The sequence below is a fragment of the Globicephala melas genome, chromosome 14, assembly GCF_963455315.2.
Source record: "Globicephala melas chromosome 14, mGloMel1.2, whole genome shotgun sequence".
NCBI classification, from domain to species: Eukaryota; Metazoa; Chordata; class Mammalia; order Artiodactyla; family Delphinidae; genus Globicephala; species Globicephala melas.
In genome coordinates this window covers 61590112-61608515 of record NC_083327.1, presented here as the reverse complement: position 1 = coordinate 61608515, position 18404 = coordinate 61590112, and the positions used below count along the sequence as shown (strand labels likewise).

The 18404-nt window shown below is 40.3% G+C and overlaps 1 protein-coding gene across 3 annotated transcripts in view; it reads right to left on the bottom strand.

The window, feature by feature from the left end:
* The window catches only part of PDE7B (phosphodiesterase 7B), a 337178-nt gene that overhangs the window by 139259 nt on the left and 179515 nt on the right, over window positions 1–18404 (bottom strand). Inside the window, exon 1 of one of the 3 annotated variants that reach the window (XM_060283815.1) lies at window positions 10401–10757. The exons of the other annotated variants lie outside the window; for them this stretch is intronic. Within the exon in view, the coding sequence (XP_060139798.1) occupies window positions 10401–10638 (238 nt within the window). The 5' untranslated portion in view covers window positions 10639–10757. Of the gene's footprint in view, window positions 1–10400; window positions 10758–18404 lie in introns of those variants that run through there. 3 annotated transcript variants of the gene reach the window in all.

The window sequence follows — 18404 nt, the reverse complement described above, 5'->3', positions numbered from 1 at the left end:
CTCCTTAGAAAGGCAGATGAAGCCCTTGGTAACCTGTCCCCCAGTTTGCCTTTCTAGTCTCATCCCTAGCCGTCTTCCTGATATACTTCATATCTCACGACTTGGCATTGCCCAGAATTTCTTGCATTTGGTCCTACTATTTCTTTTTCCTGAAATGTCCTCCATTTCTTCTTCATTTGGAGAAATATAACTTACTTTGAATGGTACCTCAAAATAACCTCCTCTCTGAAAACATCTTTACCATCCATAATACAGACAGAATTAATCGCTCCCTTGTGTGTTGGCACAGACTTTGTGTAGCTACCTCCAGTGTAACATATGTCACCTACCTAGCCTGCCCTATCTATCTATCTGTGACTGTCTGTCTGTCCAACCATTCATTCGTCCATTTACCTCAACTTTCTTGGTTCATGAATTTTTATTTTTTTAAGGAAACAAAACGGTGTCTGGCGCATGATAATCACTAAAAATCTTAGTTGAATAAGCAGTCTTAATCTTTCTTCAGTGTTCCCAGAGAGTATTATTTCTACTGTATCTTAAAACATATGCCATTCTGCCTCGGTATCAGTAAGTTACTTATAGATCTGTGTGTTCTAACAGGTCGTGATCGCCCTTCCTTCTGCTTTCCTCCCTGGTACATTAACAATGCTGCACACTGAGGAGACACTCAAAAGATAATTATTCAATTGAATAATTGAATAAACCTAGAAATTTGAATTATTTACTTCCTTTTCTAAGTATCTTGAATAAACAACCAGTAAATATAGGTCTCAATTTCTTCTATTTCTAAATGGGGAATAAATTCCCATTCAACTGATACTTATTGTACGGTAGAATAAGCTAAATACTTGTATGTAACATCAAAACATCATTTTCTATTCTGTGACCTAGAATGTTCCTAATTATTTTTGGAGTGTTGGAGACATTTTCAAAAATATTTTCAAAGCAAAATTTGTTTTAGTCCAATTTTGTCTATTCACATTCTAGGTGCATTTATCACCAAATCAAAGAATAGGGCATTTAGGATGAGAGAGGGCAGAAATCATCTGCTTTAGAGTTTATAAAGTCCAGTGAATTCACAATTCTTGATTTTGTATACCAGTTTAATTGACAAGGAAATATTTTCTTTTGTTCTACTGTAGAATTAGGGATTGATCCAAGAAAAACAGTGCAGAACTCAACTAATATTCAAGAGAGATAACAAGGGCAAAAAAGATAGGTGTACCTAAACCTCAGGTGAGTTACAGAGAGGATAGGGAAGGAGACAGCAGTTTCTGTGTACCAGCTACCACGAAGGAGGCAATAATGGCTCCTATGATGACACTTGAAAAAAATATTGATCCCTGTTATCATATGTAAGGCTACTGTTCTTTCTACCAGTACATGCCTCCCACCCCATCTTCTCCCTAGGGGCCAAGGTGCAGAGAAAGGAGAAGAACTCTAGAAATTTCCAATTAGCACATTTAAGCGATGATAATGTAGCAGACCTGACCAGAGTACAACGCACTGTATGATTATGACGACAATCCTAATTTGCATTAGATAGAAAACCTCAGCTTTCAATGTGGAACCTGATCATAAAGGTGTGACTTGCACACATCCTGCTTTGTGCATTACGATCATTCAGCTGAACTTTTCAGTGTCAGAGTCCTGAGATGGTTACTGAAATGCACATGCATATTTTTGGAAAACGTGAAAGAGGGAGTAGAAAGCGGAGAATGACTGGGTTCGGCACATGCATGGGAATGTAACTAAAATAAATAATATTGAGCACGTGGTACTCAAGTACAGGGCTCAGCACATGGTAGCACAACCAGTGGATAACGGAGAGCATGTTTTTGGAAATATATCCATGTGATTTTTCTTTTGCCCTCTCTTGTGTGTATCTTCCCCATCCGTCCCACCAGAGGCAACCATTAGGGATGATTAGGAATGCTATAGCAAGAAGGAAAGGAGAGTGAGTCAATATTCATAATTTCATCTTCAGAGTAAGGGTTTTCATTTTTGTTTGTTTTCATTTGTGTGTGTGTGTGTGTGTGTGTGAGAGAGAGAGAGAGAGAGAGAGAGAGAGAGAGAGAGAGAGAGAGTTTGTAGCAGAACAATGATCTTAATAACTGGTCTTTGTGGAAAGATAAAGAGACTCTCTACAGTCATTTGTCAGGTCTCATTAACATTGAGAGGTAGGCTGTGGATACGGTTTCTTGTCCCTTCCACATTGAGCCTTCTTTCTGGAAAAGAGGATATGGCACAGAGTAAGGCCATCTACTCCTGACACCCTGAAGAACTGTGGGAAGAGAAGCAAAGGCAGAGCCCAGTGGTCAGATGGACATGCTTCCCCGTCTCAGACCGGCACTTTATGTTGCGTGTGGTCGAAACATTCAGTTGAGAGTGCGGGAGCCCAAGACACATTCACCAGATAGTACCTTGGAGAGGAGCAAGGGGAAGGAAAGTATTTATCCAAAAGAAGTCATTTAATCCAGAAGAGACTGACCACCACCTCGTTAACTAGCGAGTTCAAATTTTCTTACCCCTCATTAGGGTGGGTTCAAGGAAGCTTTGATTAGTTGAAGAAAAGAAACAGGCTACATGTACTGTACATTTGAGTGTGGGAATTTGAGATCCCTGTGACAGATGTTTTTAACTGTTTCCTCTTCATTTCTGTATGTGTTTTTGATTCCTCTTCTTACACTTGGATCCACTTTCTTCGCAGTGTCCTCACCTCACTTCCTTCTCCTTGATGCTCTACGCTTGGCCCCACCTGTCTCCTTCTCTTTTCTTTCTCAATCATTTTCTTCAGCAAGTTCTATTTACTTTTCTGAATACATTTTTTGTCACAGATCCTCTAAATGAGTATGTCTTTGGGTTTTCCTAAGTGCTCATCAAGTCTGTAGATTTCTGTGCCATCCAAAAAAGAGATGGAGAAGGAAGCAAGAAAGAGAATCTTGTGCTTTGGCTTTAATTCCAGAGGTCGAGGAACATCTGGAGATTTAATGGGAAAAGTTCTAACGATTACATTATATGTCCTATTACCCTTGGTTATTGAATTTTCTTTTAAAATACCCTGACTAAAGTTTTACATTCATTCCCATTATATCTCTCACCGTCATTTTACTTTACAATTTTCTGGATTCTTCACCTTTCAATTTCTACTACCGGGTACGTGCAACCGCATCCTACTCAATCTCTCTTGAAATCTGTCCTTTTCTTTCTAGGGATTTTGTCTTTCTGAAGTAGTCCTGGACGCTTGGACTCCTTTTAAGGCCATACACAGCTAAACCCTGCTTTGCCTTTGTCAAGTATGCCTTCCAATTGCATACAAGGTTGACTTTTAGGTTTTATCTTGTTACTAATGATACAGACTGTCGTGTTCCCTTAGCACTGTGTGAGAGCCCAAGAATAACAAAATGTTCAGGACAGGGGCTTGCTTTATAATCTATAAAATTTCATGCCATGCGGATATTTTAGGTGAGGAGAAGTACTCTGAAGGAAGGGTCTCTGATAATTTTGTATTTTGAGGAAATCTGAGACAAGTGCACAGATACAAATCCAAACCCTTGGGGTGATCTCTTAACATTTTGGAGATGGAAGTCAATTCTAAATAGAAATCCATGGAAAGGCAGAGAGAGATAAACAGAAAAACAAAGAATAAGGTCTACATTGTGTGTACATCTAGGCTAGAGCATTGTATTAAATCACAAGTACTTTGAACTTTGCTCCCTATCATATTTTTGATATGGTGATACGCACTACTATGTATTATGAAGTAGACTGATAATTAAAGACAGAAAATATCAGATAATAGGAGAGGGCACACACTTTGAGTTGCTTTTGGTCTTTTAACAATAAAGCTTCTAACGTTTTCCTTTTAGAAATTAGATGCAAAAGTCAATGCTTTGCTGCTCAGTGAAACCAGTCTTGTTAAAAAAAAATAAGAAAAAAGAAAAGAGAAGCTGTTTCCAGGCAAAGAGCAGGGGACATGGGAATAACATCCTCTATTCAGCTCCATGCCCCCAAAAGCTCATTTGTAGAGCCGGGTAAACACACACCTTCCGCATTCTATTTTTGAAATTACATTGAGGAATGTACAGACTGTTATCTGTAAAAGAAGCAACTTTTGAAACTTTAGTTGATGTAAAATGTTCCAAGATTTATGAACAGAGTAATTATTTTAAAAGTATATAAAAGCAGGCATAATTTACATGCATTACTCTAAAATTTGGTAATTATCAGTAAATGACAACTCTTCTATATGAAGAGAGAACTGTCTCGTATTAGTTTTGCACATACTTTATACCTTTTAAATGGTTCTGACATCCACTCTTGTGTATTCTTTTCTTTTACTTTAAAAGCCGTAATGACTAATACTGATCTTCTGCCAGAATATAAGTTTAAAAATGACTCCATTAAAAGCAAGAAATAGAATTTATATTCTTAAGTAATCGTGCCTAGAAAAGAATGTTCATTCATGCATTTAATGGCAACTCATAAGCTATTTTATTCCTTCCGATAATTTTCTTTTTTTCACTTATCAAAGTGTATTGAGTGGCTGACGTGTGGAAGATGATAGGGAGAACACAAAGAAAAGAGAATTTTCTCCAGATTCTCAAAAAGCTGAAAGTCTAGGAGGGGAGGAAGCAAATGTATATTAATTATAATAAAATAAAGTGGTTTGCCTGTGAAATAAATACAAAGAAAATTCTGTAAGACTTCAGGAGAGAAAGGCACACCCTTCCTCGGTAATCTCAGAAGGGCTTTGTGTGGGGAACGGCGTGTGAGTGAGGTCTTAAAAGATGGCAGAAGTTGGGGACATGGAGGGAAGTAATTTTAGGCATTGGCAACAATGAGCAGAAAGCACGTAGGAAGCTGTGGGATGCTTGTCCTATCCGGGTGGAATATAAGTGACAAATCAGATGGTAAAAGTTAGCTAGTTTCAGAGTGTGGAGTGCTTTGAATGCAGGATGGTAGAATTTGGATTTTCTCTACAGACAATGGAAAAATCATTGAAGGATTCTGAAGAGGGGGGAGATCTATTCTGATTTTTCTTTTGATGTTATTGATCTAAATGATGGAGGAGAAAGAAGAGGGGTGGAGAGAGTACTGGAGTTGGAGGCTATTGGAAGATTAGACCAAACAACATGAGGTTTGGCTAAGGGCCATGTAACTGAATAGAAAGAAAGCAATGAATGTGAGTAAGCTGTTGAGGAAATAGCAGCGATATCAGTAATTATGCTAGTGAGCACTTGCTGAGCCTGTGGTAGGATGTAGGCTCTTTTTTAGGCACTGTTTTGTATTATCTCACTTAATACTCACCTTTTGCAAAGGTGCTGCTGTTATTCCCCTGTTTTTTAAAAGAAGGGGAAACAGAGGCACAGAGAGGTGAAGTAATTTGCACAGTTCACACAGTCCATAAGAGAGAGGCAGGACTTAAAATTAAAAAAATCTCAACTCTGCCAACGACACTCTTAACCTATTCTATGGAATTGGAGAACTGGTGGGAGCGGTTTTTTGTTTTTGTTTTTTTTTAAATGAACAAGTGAAGGTTTATGTAATCCACATGAACTGGGAAGTACGAGGGAGCAGTTTTGAATCTGGGTTTCTGCAGGAGTGATGCCATTTATGAAAACTAGGAGGTCTGGTGAAGCACAGGTTTAGTTCAAGGAGTGATGACGTGTCCCAGTTTTCACTCAAATTTGCATTCACATTTAAAGAATGGATTGACTTGTCGATGGTTATTATCTAGTATAGCTACAGGATGAGTGGAGGCTAATGTCTACAAGAACATAGAAAAATGCTTTGAATTAATGTCAAGTTATCTACTGTTAAGACTAATTGATTCTTTGATCAAAGCAATTTGTCCTGCTTTGAATGAAATCATTAATATTGAGGAGTATTTGAAAGTGCGCTTGAAGTTTTTACTAGTGCTTTTGAATTTTACTGGCCAATTTTTATAGCCAGTACTTTCAGTTGACATAGAAGTTGAAACTAACAAATGCTTGTTTTCACACTGAAGTTCTAGATAGAATTCTGATTCATAAACTCATAATTGTTCTCTTCTTATTAAGTTTGATTGCTCCCTGAATCTTTGGTGCCTACCACAGTCCGTGGTATACACTACACGTCTAATAAATGCTCCTTGATTTATAATAATAAAAGTGTTCAGTCTTCAACATATTTAATTTATATCATGCTTGACACTTGAGATATTTAAAAATAGCCTCTTTGTCAATCTGAATTGTATAGTTCTGGAATCAGTGAATTGTTTCAGAGATTTTCCCTTCCGAAGCTGTTTGATTTTTAGGGTTCAGTATAAAGCAAATTTCTGACATTTTTATTCTTCTTGAAGACAGGACAAGTTACAATGGCTATGGGGAAAATGAATGCTTTTTTCTTTTGAGGGAGGTGTGTGTTTTATACATTTCTGTAACCAAAGGCTATTGAAATGGAAACAAGCTTAATAAATAAGTAAAACATAATGTAAAATTTAGACCAGAGATACCAAAATGAATGGTAAGTTCCACAGCTGCAGAGTTTGCAGGTATTTGGTTGAATTCTGAAGTCAAATTATTTATTCAACTAAGACCAAGTCCTGCTAGGGGATGTCTAGTCTTAGGTTGCTGACTAGAATAACCATTAGAATAATATTTGCACTCAGAGCATTTAAGAAACCGTTTATTTATTCCCCATCCTTCTTCCCTCTCCTCACTCCCCACTTCTGGGCACGCTCTGACCACCATGCTTTGAAGCTTATTTTCTATTGGTAATAGATGGATAATCTCCCCCTGGGAATCTTCTCAGCACTGGAAACTTGGACCTAAAACTAAAGCCCACAGAATGAGTTTAAAAATGTAAAGGAGGCACAATTCTTTGACTTATTTTCCATGGTAATATTATTTTTCTGCTTTGACCAAGGCTTATATTGCATCCACAGCCTCCGTGTTTGTCCAGCTACATGTAATCAGTAAAACAATATCTTGGTTTAAATTGAAATTACCCAGCTTGTGCCTCAATCATGTCCGTTCTGTGGATTAGACTTGGATGACTGAGATGGTCTGGTTCTGACACAATGTCAAGGTCTGGACAAGTTGTTTAGTCTCTAGCTCATTATTCGCCTCGTTTGTGTTAACTAGACAGTTAGACCATCCTTTGTTTGCTTCATAGAGGGAAAATGATGTGAGTATTAATACAATTAAATACTTGGGTAAGGGGTAATGAACTGAGCTGACACTCCAACTTTGGGCATGCCGATACGTTCCAGAGTCCCTCTCCAGGGCAAACAGTGCCTCTGCCCATGTCCAGCTCCTGGGGGCACGCTTAGACGCATGCACCCGGAGGTGTGACTTTGAAGAGCCTCTCTTCCTCCTATCATCCCCCATTCCCTCCTCCAACCTATTGCTTTAAAAGTCGCTTTAGTCTCCAGCAAAGATGTTCCCACTTCCTCCTCCCTAGCTCGTCCTTGCTCTCTTCAGGGGACTCTGTTCCTGTCTGTCTTCCATCACTCAGTTCAGTATATTTCATCTTAAACCTCTCTCATGAATATATATGTATGCATTTATTTTTCCATAAATCCTTTTGCTCTCTCCCTTTATTACCTAAGCAAAATCTCAGAACACTTTTCTATTTCCCTTATGAGAAACAAAGTTCCAGTCTTGACTAAGGAGTATGAGTACAAATAATGATGCCCTTCACTAAGGAAAAAAAAAGCTAGAACTTTTAAAGTTAAATTCAACTTATTAAGAACGGTGACATCCGTCTCTAAAGTTCTCTGGACTGTTGGTTCTCTTCAGAAGTTCTGCAAGTTCATGGTTTTTAGAAATGTAAACTCATTTATCTGTTATCACAAGCAGTTGAAATATACATAGAATGTTATAGTATTTAATGTTCCTGTTTTTAGTTACTAGCATGGCAAAAAATTGTGTGCTGTAAGTGTAAGATGTTAAGTTCCTACAGGCAAAGAGAGCAAAGGAGAGGGAATAAATGACTGTGGGAGAAGATTTGGGGATGGGGATGGAGATCAGAAAAGTCAATACAGAGAAAGGGATGCCTGAGCTGGACTTTGTATTTGTATAAAAATTTTCAATGGCCCAAGCCAAAAAAAGACATTCTAAGCATAAGGCAAGGCTCAGAGGTAGGGCACCAATTGATGCATGGTGATGAATAGTAAACTGTCCCATGTCGTCAAAGCATAAATTGTTCGAGGATTCTGAGGCAAGGGTCAGATTCCAGAAAGAGAGGGAGGGAGGGAGGGCGGGAGGGAGGGAGGGAAAGAGAGAGAGACCACCATGTGTCTTGGTGTTTTCTACTTACACCCCTGTACTCAAAATGAAGACAGTTTAAACCATCTCCTTCTAAAAGTGGAAAGATTCCAGGCTTTTGGAAATATTCTACCCTCACCATCACGCTGTTACGGTGAGAATGGCACAAAAACTTGATGTGAGGAGGAAATGCAGCCTCAGCAACAAGAAGAGAGAAACAATAAGACAATTTGGAAAGTGAAGCAACTTGCCTTTGAGGTTTCAACATATGGCCCCATGCTGCGTATATGAACGATAATGGCTTTATGTCCATGTCAGAAAGTGTGAGCCCCTCATCTCCTTGAGGCTGGGGAGGCAGGGAAGGAAGAAGAGAAGGTAAACAGATAGCTTGTGGGGAGGTGTTGAAATAGAGCTTGGCCTCCTGGAAGGCAGGATGAAGGGACCAACAAAGCAGGGGCAGTCTCCCTGGGAAGCAGCATGGCTGCTGAGATATATTCCACAAAGGGTGAGGCAGGGGTCCAGGGGCACATTAAGACTCAGTTAGCTCAACTTCATAACATCCAGAAAAATGTAGCTTTTAAGTGACAAAAAGTTATAGGGGTTTTGTTTTCTCTCCGTAGTATTGCTTTTTCAGGAATTAGACACCTGCTAGTATATAATATAAAGAATAATACACACATATCTCTACAGACATGCTAACATCTGTTAAATTAAGTAGTTTTACCAAAAGTGTAATTTGAAACATGCATTTTAATCATTTAATATACTGAAACAAACCAGAGCAGTAGAAGTTGAAGTGTCACAGTTAAGTTTTCTGCCCAGGTGGGTTTTTCCATTTTTCTTGTACTCACATGAAGTATGGGATGGCTTTAGCATTACCTCATTTTTTCTGACCAGGACCCATTTCCCTGGGCATCCATCTCCCAAATGCCACATAAACGTCAGTCTCATTGGTTTCCTTCTCTTTCCTAAGTATTCGTTGTTTACTAGAGACCAATACTGTTGTTTTTTTAATTCCTTTCCAATCTTTTTTTTTCTTGCCCAGAGCATTATTTTTTAATAATGTTCATTTTAGATCATCAGGCAACTTAAAAAAGGTTTCTGCATAAATGATTAAAAACAAGATTAGCCGAGTTTTGATTTCCTAGTCTTTTTCCACGAGAAAAAAAGAGAGGTACTTTTTGGTATTGCTTTTCCATCTAGGTCCCCATCTCTCACCAACAATGGCATGTCAGGATTCCGTGCATAGGGCTAGCCAAAACTTCAAATGCATAAACACATGCTCACATTCGTTCTTCTAAAGCAAACCATCACTTTCCAAATATCTACCAACATATTCCCCTAAGGAAGAGTGCATCCTATATTCTTAGTGTACGGAGTTATCGGAGTCCCATCCTCCACAGGGATCCTAGGTATGTTTGTGGTGTGGTACCCCCTGTTAAAAACACAGCAAAGTGCTCCTCAACTGTCCCAAACACAGCACATTCTTATAACATAACAAAGCTCCTATGAACCATCATTTCCAGATCTGTGAGTTGATTTTTCCTGATATCAATGGAGAAATCTGTATTATTGTCATTTGTCAAAAGGGAAAACTGAGGCAAGGAAGTTTATCAACTTTCTCATGACATAAAAAACAACCAGGCCAAACTCAGTCCTGGGAAGATTTATACATGCTGTAGTTCCACAGTTTAAAATGAGAAAATATATTTTACTTTCTATAAAGCATTACAAAAAAGCAACCCAAGAAGAATATTCTCTCAGAGGTAACTGTCTTGTCAATAAGAAATTGCAGAGGCAGGACAGACACCCAATTTAAAGAGCACGCAATTTCATCCCCTCCCTATGGAGACTGAAACTTAGGAAATTTCACTTGTTTAAGCCACAGGGCAAACAAGTGACAAGCTAAGCCCAGATCCCAGGTTTCTTGATTGTCTGTCTGTTCATGCTCCTACTCCCACATCGCTCTTAATTTTAAGATGCATTTCTATAATAGAGCAAACGTTCATTAACCACAGCCCTCGGGCCCTATGCTGCAGTTTGTCTTCCTTCCTTTTCCCATTTTTATTTCGTGGGCTCTCCAAGAAAGGGACTGAAAGTCATGAGACTTGGCCCTGGTACCTTTCACACCTCCCACAGCTGATTTACCTGGAAAGCTGTGGAGAGCATCTTCATTCTCCAGAATGCCTCTCTGTTTGGTCGCCTGCAGCTCACTTTTGGATTTCCAAACCAGCTTTACCATCCTGATCATCTCTGGCAAGTCCCAGGGCAGCGGCCCCTGCTGGCACACCGGCCGGCTGCCCAGGGAGGAGGGCAGCACACCTTCTGGGGCCGTCCACCTTCTGCCCAGCTCTGCCGAGTGGAAATAGCGCTCGAGCACAGGCATTCTGCCCTGGTCTCCAGAAGAGGAGGTCGCGCTGCTGCTGCGGCTGCTACCAGAGGGGAAATTCTTCCCAGGCAGGGGAAGGCGAACCCCCGGAAAATCCTCTCCAGCTTCGGAAAGGCAAGCCTCCTCCAGCCTGGCAAAGCCCTGTCCCTCCAGTCCCTCCACAAACACTGACGATGAGAGCGACTCACTTCCCAAGGTTTCTCACTGGTGAGAACGGTTCCTGTCCTCCTGCCTTAGAGAGAGAAAGCATTTTTTTTCCCCCTTCTCTCTCAGGCACTGACTTTGCAGCACTTAATTAATCCCAGGCTACAGCTGGAACGACAGCAGGGGGGAAAAAGGCCATGGAGGCTTTAGCCTTCGCTTTTTCTCTCTTCTGATTTATTCGTTCTCGAGTCTCTTTTGGTGCTTGTCAAAGTTTGTCAAGTGGCTTGTTTAGCCCTCAGAGACTTCAGGCAAAGATGTGGGGCGGCGCCCCTTTGCCTGCCTCCCAGGGGGTCCTCCAGAGACCAGTTACCTGAAGGTGTCAGGTAAGGAGTCACCCCTGTGGTGCAGGAAACCTAGACGCTTCCCTGGCTCCAGCCCTGCAAGCATCAAGGAGAAAACAGGGGAAGCTCAGCATCGCAGCTGCTTCTCTCCGGAAGGTCTGGCTGGGGGCCACCTTACCCTCTCACCACAGTGTGCGCTGGACTGGGGCTCTTCAGAAGGCTCTTGGGTTGGTCCTGGGCACCACGGTTCACACACTCCCCTCCTCCACACCCCTCCCCCTTCACTGTCACTTGCTTTTCAGCAAACTTAACTGGGTTTTGGCCTATTAGTCAAATCCCTTTGTAACCTTCAGCTGGAAGGGAAATAACACTGAATCACATTCCAAAGCTAACTGTGAAAGAAGTGAATTGGGGAAGCATCAAGGTCCTCGTGCAAACGTGCGGTGCAGTTGCAGAGTCTGGACAAATAGCTGGGCATGGTTAAAAACTCATTTCAAAGGACTAGTAATTTCCTTCAATAATAATTTTAAACTAGCTTTGTTGGGGGCATAAATGACAGTGAAAAGAAAGTGTTGAAGGTTCACTTTCCAGAGACAGAGCGCTGTGGACATAGTATTTTGGCCACAAACTGCTCCCCCCACCTGACAGTGGTTCAGTTGAGGACGATCGCGGTCCATGTGTCTTGGATCCTGAGGCTCAGAGCTGGAGACACTTACCCTAGAAGTCAGAACCCGTGCAACAGAAAGGGATGGCCCCTGGAGCTAGTGTGCAAAGCCCTGGACACAAACAAAAGTGGGATGCTATTATATTTGGTACTTTTGCCAGCAAATTGGGTTTGTAGGAACAATTTGAACTTGTGCTATTCACGTGAATAGCTCCTATTTTCTTGGGGAGGCCATTGTAACAATCCCATCTTTCTCTCCTTTTCATGTCTCCGTATTGCAAAGTGCATTATTTTGCTTGGCATTTTATTTTGCTGATGTACAATCTGTTGCTTCTGCTCTACATTCTTTTTGGGGCTGTTTTATCACACAATCATCTGATGTTTCTTTAGGGGAGAGCAGAGGGGACTTGGAGGAGAGGAGAAAGACCATTGTAGGGTGTGTATTCTTTTCATTGCCCTTACTTTAAAAGTTGAAACTAGCAAAGGCTACTGTAATTTTGTTGTTGTTGTTATTATTATTCCCCTAAACCCATGGTTAAGGAGTTTAGTTTTCCACACTGAATTAAGTGGCTTTTCTTTTTTCTGGATGGAAAAGTACACTGGCAAACCTACTGTCTTTCCTAATAGGCGAAGAAGGGTCAACATCCTTTAAGGATAAAACACAACAATAAAAGACATTTAAGACACTGCTTCTTGTGAGTTTCACGATTAAAATATCGATCAAACAGCTCTTCCTATTAACAACCAGATATTCATACAACCCAACTAGGGAATAATCAATGATCCACTTATGAGAAAGATGTGCCTTTTTAAACTTCCCTCTTTATAAGGGATGAAGGGATTTAAGCCTCAGTCTGACAGTTTCACCACTTTTGACAGCCCTCCCAATTCTTATCTTACCCTTCCATCAGAATGGAGGCATTCAGGCTCTCTAGAATTGAGACACTTTTATTTAATAAGCACATGTAGGCTGTTGTACTCTATTAGCATATTTCCTGAATAATGTCTTATACTCACTCCTCAGTCACAAACTTCCTTGACATAACAACCGAAGAGTTTCCTAAGTGTTTGACTATTTTTATTTTTGTTCAGTTATTTTGCAATAGTACTTTGCATCAGGATATCCTGACCCTCAGAACAAAGGGGTTAAGAACAAAGAAAACAAGTATATGGTATAATATGTCACATACGCTAATGTATTAAGAATATAACTCTTCATTGCATGTATTTCTTCAAGAATGGCTTCCTTAAAAAATCCAAGGATATGAGTTTCCACTGTATTTTCTATATTGTCTTACGTATTTCCTCGTAAAAATATCTTAGAGAAGTTGCAAAACGTTGAATCACTGAACATGAATACTTCCTCGTGGAAATGAATTAGGGCCAAGCAAATACCATCTTAAATTTTCATTCTCAAAGAGGAATCTCCTTCATCTGGATATTTGAAAATTAAAAATATTGCATGATTAAAACCAAAAATTCTCCCCAACATGGGATTATCTTCACTCCAGGGTAGAAGTGCAGAAATACCACAAGGAAGGTCATTCTCATGGTATTTCTGGCTCACATAGAAACAGGAAGTACAGGAAATCTTGCGAGAAAGCTTGGCTCAGGAGAATTTTGGCTCAACTGCAGGTTCAAGAGAGTGGGATAAACCGATGAGATGCTAGCACTTGTTGGACTAATATTGCTATCCCTCACAAATTCTCTGAAAGGTGGCTTTGTTCCATTCTGTAGGCTGGCATCTCTTTTGTCTTAAAGACAGTTACTTTAGAAGAGCATGTCTGTAAACCTATGATTTTTCCCTTACTCAGTGAACATCATTCACCTATTATTATACTAGGGATGGGGAGAAGGGGCTGATGGGGAAGTTCTGTGCCCTGAGGACTCATGGAGCAAAGAGGTCTATGTGACTCTGTGACTTGTAAGATTCTTATAAGTCTTAATATTTGTAACTAATGTGCTACAAATAGGAAATTTAAAATGGACTTTCAAAATAATTGCATTTTTTTTCAGGCATTGTGAGTCAACCTAACATCCCGGTAAGAGGGAAATAGCGTAGTCCTCTTCTTGTGTGAAGGAAATGTAATGAGAACTAACAAAGTCAAAACCACTTGTTCCAATGGATACCTAATTCTATCAAAAATACTTTGCTGTGTGTTTGCAGCTATAAAGGAAAGAACTGATAACCACAATGCTGAAGTATATGACCAAGAAAAAAGATTTGAAGACATAATGTTATAGAACCTGGATTATCTTGGAGAATTTCTAGTGTTCTGGGGGCTATGTAAAAATCTTGTGGACTTATGGCTAGGCAGATAAGCCCTTATTATATATGATTTTTAAAAGAAAATATTAACAATATTAAATATTTCTAATCATTTTAGAGAATGTACATTTTTTAAAAATGGAAACTTAGAAATACACATTCATTTCAATTTTAGATTATTTTGAGTCTAGCAATAGATTTTCACAAAACGTCATTTTAATTAATTAAAGTATTCTCACTCAGATATTTTGCAAGTATTTTAAATACTTATTTTTTTGCGGTACTAGGGCCTCTCACTGTTGTGGCCTCTCCCGTTGCGGAGCACAGGCTCCAGACGCGCAGGCCCAGCGGCCATGGCTCACAGGCCCAGCTGCTCTGCGGCACGTGGGATCTTCCCTGACCGGGGCACGAACCTGTGTCCCCTGCATCGGCAGGCAGACTCTCAACCACTGTGCCACCAGGGAAGCCCTTAAATGCTTATTAACCCTCATCCTGTTTCTATATTTAAAGAAAAATTTCAAACTATCGTGGGAGTTTATTCATTTTGTCCTGGCCTTTTCTCTCCATCAGTTCAAATACGGATGTGTAAACACACACACACACACATGACCACCCGAGGTTTCACAAATGCAATTCAAATGAAATTCAAAACGAGCAAGGGAGGAAAAACCGGTCTTTCAACTTTGTTTAATGTAGTCTAAGTAGAAGAAGCTCAAACAATTTACAGTGTCCTTCAGGAGAAATAGAAATGTAATAACTGTGGCCTTAACTAATCTCAAGGAATCATGCCAGCAAGCAGGGAAAAGGACTTGGTCTACAGACCGACCACAGAAGGCAGCACACACTTCCCTCGCCGCGTGCAAAGGGAGGAGAGCGGTGGGGCAAGATGAGGAAAGGCGAGGTGGGGGAAAGTAGAAGGGGGCTGAGCTGACAGATTCATGGTTTGATTTCACAACAGGTTTCTAAACTACAACCAATTATTCCCTTATTCACTCTGCAAATATGTATTAACAGCTAGAGCAACAGCAGAGGAGAGAACCTCTTGTACCAGCCCTTGGGTCCTTTCTCAGGCACTGGGACCTGTCTGGCCTCCCTCACCTCGATTCTGATTTTCACTGTGGGTTAGGTCTTCTATTACTTTTCTTTGGACATTTGAAGAGAGAAATCAGAGTTTGAGCTGGCATCAGATCTCTATCCTGGCTCTCAGATATCTAACTAATGCTGTTTACTGTCTCTGACAGTTAACCCACAACAAATGAGTCCAATAACACAAGGGTTGAGAACAAAATGGCTGGAAGGGGCTTCCCTGGTGGCGCAGGGGTTGAGAGTCCACCTGCCAATGCAGGGGACACGGGTTCGTGCCCCGTACCGTGAAGATCCCACATGCCACGGAGCGGCTGGGCCCGTGAGCCACGGCCGCTGAGCCTGCGCGTCCGGAGCCTGTGCTCCGCAACGGGAGAGGCCACAACAGTGAGAGGCCCGCGTACCGGAAAAAAAAAAAAAAAAATGGCTGGAAGAGTTGATTTTCTCCATCTGGCTCCTCCTCCCTGCTGTTCTTTCCAGGACTAAACACCTGATGCTTTGCTGTGTGATGATGGCATCCTCTGGCTGAAACCTTCCTGGGATTTCAGAAATATTTCTGATTGTCAAAGATTGTAAGTGGTGGTAGAGTACATTTTTCATAATTTCATGTTTGAGGGCATGTCACCTTCTTAAAAAAATAGCTACAATGATGAAATCTCCAAGAAGTCCTTCAAGACAACTTATCTTAGGGTTATAAAAACTGTACTTCAGTCTCAGTTCACCACTGAGCTTTGCCTCAAACGTAAGAGATTTATTTATAAATGGGTATGATAGCAGTAACGACCTCATCTATCACATGGGGATCTTCTAAGAGTAAAATAAGATTAAAATGTGAGTGATTCGTAAGCACTAGTGTGCTGTAAAATTTTTGAGTGATTGTTTTTAAGCTAAGAAATCATAATTGACAATTTATCTAAACTCAAATTTTGGCTCTACTTTCCTGGGATCTATAAGAAAACTGACAAGTCAAACCCCCCATCCTTGAGTTAGGTACCGCTTTGGAAATTCATGTTCCCCATGAGGATGGAGGAGTAGAGGAAATCAGAGACAGGGGTATTGGAGAGAGTATTGGAGAGTGGCCCCATGGGAGAGATAGTGAGGGATTTAATGGTACAAAGGTGAGGAAAGGTGGGCAAAGCGATTGACGCGTGAATGAGAGTAGACAGATAAAGGACAAAGTATGTGTTAAAAGAAGGGTCCCAGTAGGATAAATGTTCACTGTAACTGCATTTTGGAGGTGTGATAACGGTCATGAATCCTGTCTAGGGTGTAAGCCTGCAACCCTGCTTTACCATGGGTTATTTAGTGTTCTGTATCGATTCCCTTGATTGGGAATTTCAATTTCAGACCACAGTGACTAATGGGTATGTTTGATGTTCATGAGCTGTACAGCTTTGTGTCGTGTGCTGTGGCAGTGAACATGCGTCTTATGCCTCCCCCGGCCTCATTTCTCTAAACAAGTTATGTGGGCCTCCAATTTTTTGCTTGGGGTCTATATTCCTCAAACGTTTTAATAATTTTGACAGCTCCTAGCTCATCTCCGTTTAATTGACAAGTGTTTTTCAAGGTAGTATAGTATGTAAAACCAAATACAGTGTTTCAAAAGTGGCTTAAAAACAGTCTGACATATGCTTTACTTCTTTTTTAAAAAATTTTTTATCGGAGTACAGTTGCTTTACAATATTGTGTTAGTTTCTGCTGTACAGCAAAGTGAATCAGCTACATGTATACATATATCCCCTCCTTTTTGGAGTTCCTTCCCATTTAGGTCACCACAGAGCACTGAGTAGAGTTCCCTGAGCTATACAGTAGGTTCTCATTAGTTATGTATTTTGTATATAGTATCAGTAGTGTATATATGTCAATCTCAGTCTCCCAATTCATCCCCCCCTCCCCCTTTGTTCTCTATGTCTGTGTCTCTATTTCTGCTTTGTAAATAAGATTGTCTATACCATTTATTTTGCAAGTGAGATACATGGATTCTGGAAGCTCTCAAGAATTAGCCCAGGCTGAGAAGACCTCAAGGAGGCAGGAGGGGAGATTGTCCAGACATCTTCAAAGACCTGCTGGGAAATGCCCGAGTGAGGATTTTTCCCTCTTAATATAATCAAAATAAACTAGTAAGATAGAAAAATATTATTAGTATAAACAACATAAAAGGAAAGTGAGAAAATGGTAAGGAATAAAACCTTCTAACAGTACCAATTTTTCCCCCTTGGCATTCATTTATGTTTATGTTTACGGAGTTCAAAGTCAATTTGGAAGAAGGAAGTTTCAACTATATGTGTATGAAGTGTAATCCTACTGCCTCTTCAAATTATTATTTATTTTTCCCTCTTTCTTTCACTTATTACCTCCTGGTGATTATGAATTACATAAAACATCTATGCCAAAAGGTGTCTCTCAGATGCTGTTTTGAGCAATGCTTTTCAGATGTTAGTGTGCAAACAGATCACCTGGAGATCCTATTAAAATGCAGATTCTGTTTGGGCAGGTCTGGCTGGGGACCTGAGACCCTGCATTTCCATGAAGTTCTCTGGGGATGACAAGGCTGCTAGTCTGCGGTCCACACGCTGAGTAGCAAGGCTAGAGGATTACCATGTGGCAGGTATTTTCTGCCTCTTCCATGTTAGTTATTTATGAAAGAAAATGCAGCAGAAGTGCCTACCTTTACGGGAACATGTGTTAAGACTTTTTTTTTTTAACATCTTTATTGGAGTATAATTGCTTTACAATGGTGTGTTAGTTTCTGCTGTATAACAAAGTGAATCAGCTATACATATACATATATCCCCATATCTCCTCCCTCTTGCGTCTCCCTCCCACCTTCCCTATCCCACCCCTCTAGGTGGCCACAGATGTGTTAAGACTTTTGAAAACAATCAATAGTGGCTCAGGATAAGTACTCTCAACTGGAAATAAGCAACCAGGACTGCAATATAAGAGCAAGGGCTATATGTGCAGGGACATTCATGATATTGAACCACTGCTTGGCTTTCGAATTTTGTTTCATTAATTTCTTTCCCTTAGAAATTAACTTTAAAGATAAGGTTGAACATCCAGTATTGGCCACTGTGATGAAGAATATATACAATGGAGTCAACTTCAAAACCAAATGGTAATTTTTGAAAGTCTTTCCTCACCAAATGTCAAACAAAATTTACTTAGGCCAATTTTGCCAACCCTCTGTCTTTCCAGCATTTTGTTGGGCTACTACTATTGCTATTTTCAGAAGGACTGAAATACAGGCAAGGCTCTGAGT